The 1,196-nt window shown below is 47.5% G+C and overlaps 1 protein-coding gene across 1 annotated transcript in view; it reads right to left on the bottom strand.

Moving 5' to 3' along the window:
• Positions 1 to 1,196, bottom strand: part of dcst1 (DC-STAMP domain containing 1) — an 11,874-nt gene that overhangs the window by 3,658 nt on the left and 7,020 nt on the right. The window contains exons 13-14 of the mRNA XM_005744178.2: positions 552 to 668; positions 31 to 173 (exon numbers count right to left, since the gene is read on the bottom strand). Of these exons, the coding sequence (XP_005744235.1) occupies positions 31 to 173; positions 552 to 668 (260 nt within the window). The remainder of the gene's footprint in view (positions 1 to 30; positions 174 to 551; positions 669 to 1,196) is intronic.

A 1,196-nucleotide genomic window follows, 5' to 3' on the forward strand; every position in this document is an offset into this window, starting at 1 on the left:
GTGTGTGTGTGTGTGTGTGTGTGCGCTCACCTTGGGGTTGTAGAAGGCAGCAATGACATGCCGGAGCCGGTTGGTGTAAATCTGAAGGCAGCTGAACAGCGCCACCAGCAGGACACAACACACACATCTCACATAGACCTCAGCAGAGAGGGTGGAGGGGGGGGACATGCACTCTGAGGGGGGAGAGGAAGAGGTGTGGGACACTTTTGTGTGTAGTTTGAGACAAACTGCGCTGTCAGCAAAAGTTCGGCAGTCGAGACTGAAACTTTCTGCGTCCAACAAAGCAAATGTGGACATTTACTCCCGTGTCAGAGATGTAACTGACACACATGGACACATAGTAAAATCAGTCTGATTTAATTAGCGCCTGTGTTCATCAACATGAAAATCAGAGTCATTAAAATGTGCTGTCAGGACGACGCATGTGTAACAGTACTGTATACTGCCCTCTGGTGGTCATCTTTTAGGCCTGATTCTCTGGTTGTTTAATGATCTGGTGAATTTGAATATATGCTAAACAAATCCTGTGTGACCTTTGACCTATGACCCACCCTGGTTATCACTTTGGATATTGAGGGTGGACGAGCTGTTGAAGGCTGAAATTGTCGTCCTCAGGAGGCGGGCCATCATGGTGTCCCCTCCCACTCTGATGTCCACCTGGTGACTACCTGCAGAGAAGGGGCGGAGTCAGAAAGTGAAACTCCCTGCAGTCAGCGAGTTCAGTCTGCAGCATTTCTGTAAGATAATCCCAAACACATGAGATAAGAGCAGAGTAACATTTATTATGGGACTACCTGTATAAATAAAGGTTAAATAAAATATTTATTATTTATGGGTCGCGGGGGAGCTGGAGCTACCACGGGACGAGAGGCGGGGTGCACCTCGGACAGATCGCCAACCTGACCCACGGCAAAAACAGAATATATCCTGTCCAGTTTGTGTGTTTCACAAAGTTTCAAACACAAGTGTTGATATCAGCTCCACTTATATGAAGTGTTACTTAATACAGGTTTTAAACCTCTTTCACTCCAGTCATCCTGCTGGTCCTTCAGCAGGACATCGAAATGACCCCCAGCAGCTCCAAACATGAGATAAATCACAGCTGATGTTCAAATCACCTGCCCTGCACACAGCTGACCCGTGTGTGGGATTTAAGACTGGAGAGTGGTGTGTGTGTGTGTGTGTGTGTGTGTGTG

This window comes from Pundamilia nyererei, unplaced genomic scaffold (genome assembly GCF_000239375.1).
Source record: "Pundamilia nyererei isolate P.nyererei 1_Seehausen unplaced genomic scaffold, PunNye1.0 scaffold00139, whole genome shotgun sequence".
Taxonomy (NCBI): domain Eukaryota; kingdom Metazoa; phylum Chordata; class Actinopteri; order Cichliformes; family Cichlidae; genus Pundamilia; species Pundamilia nyererei.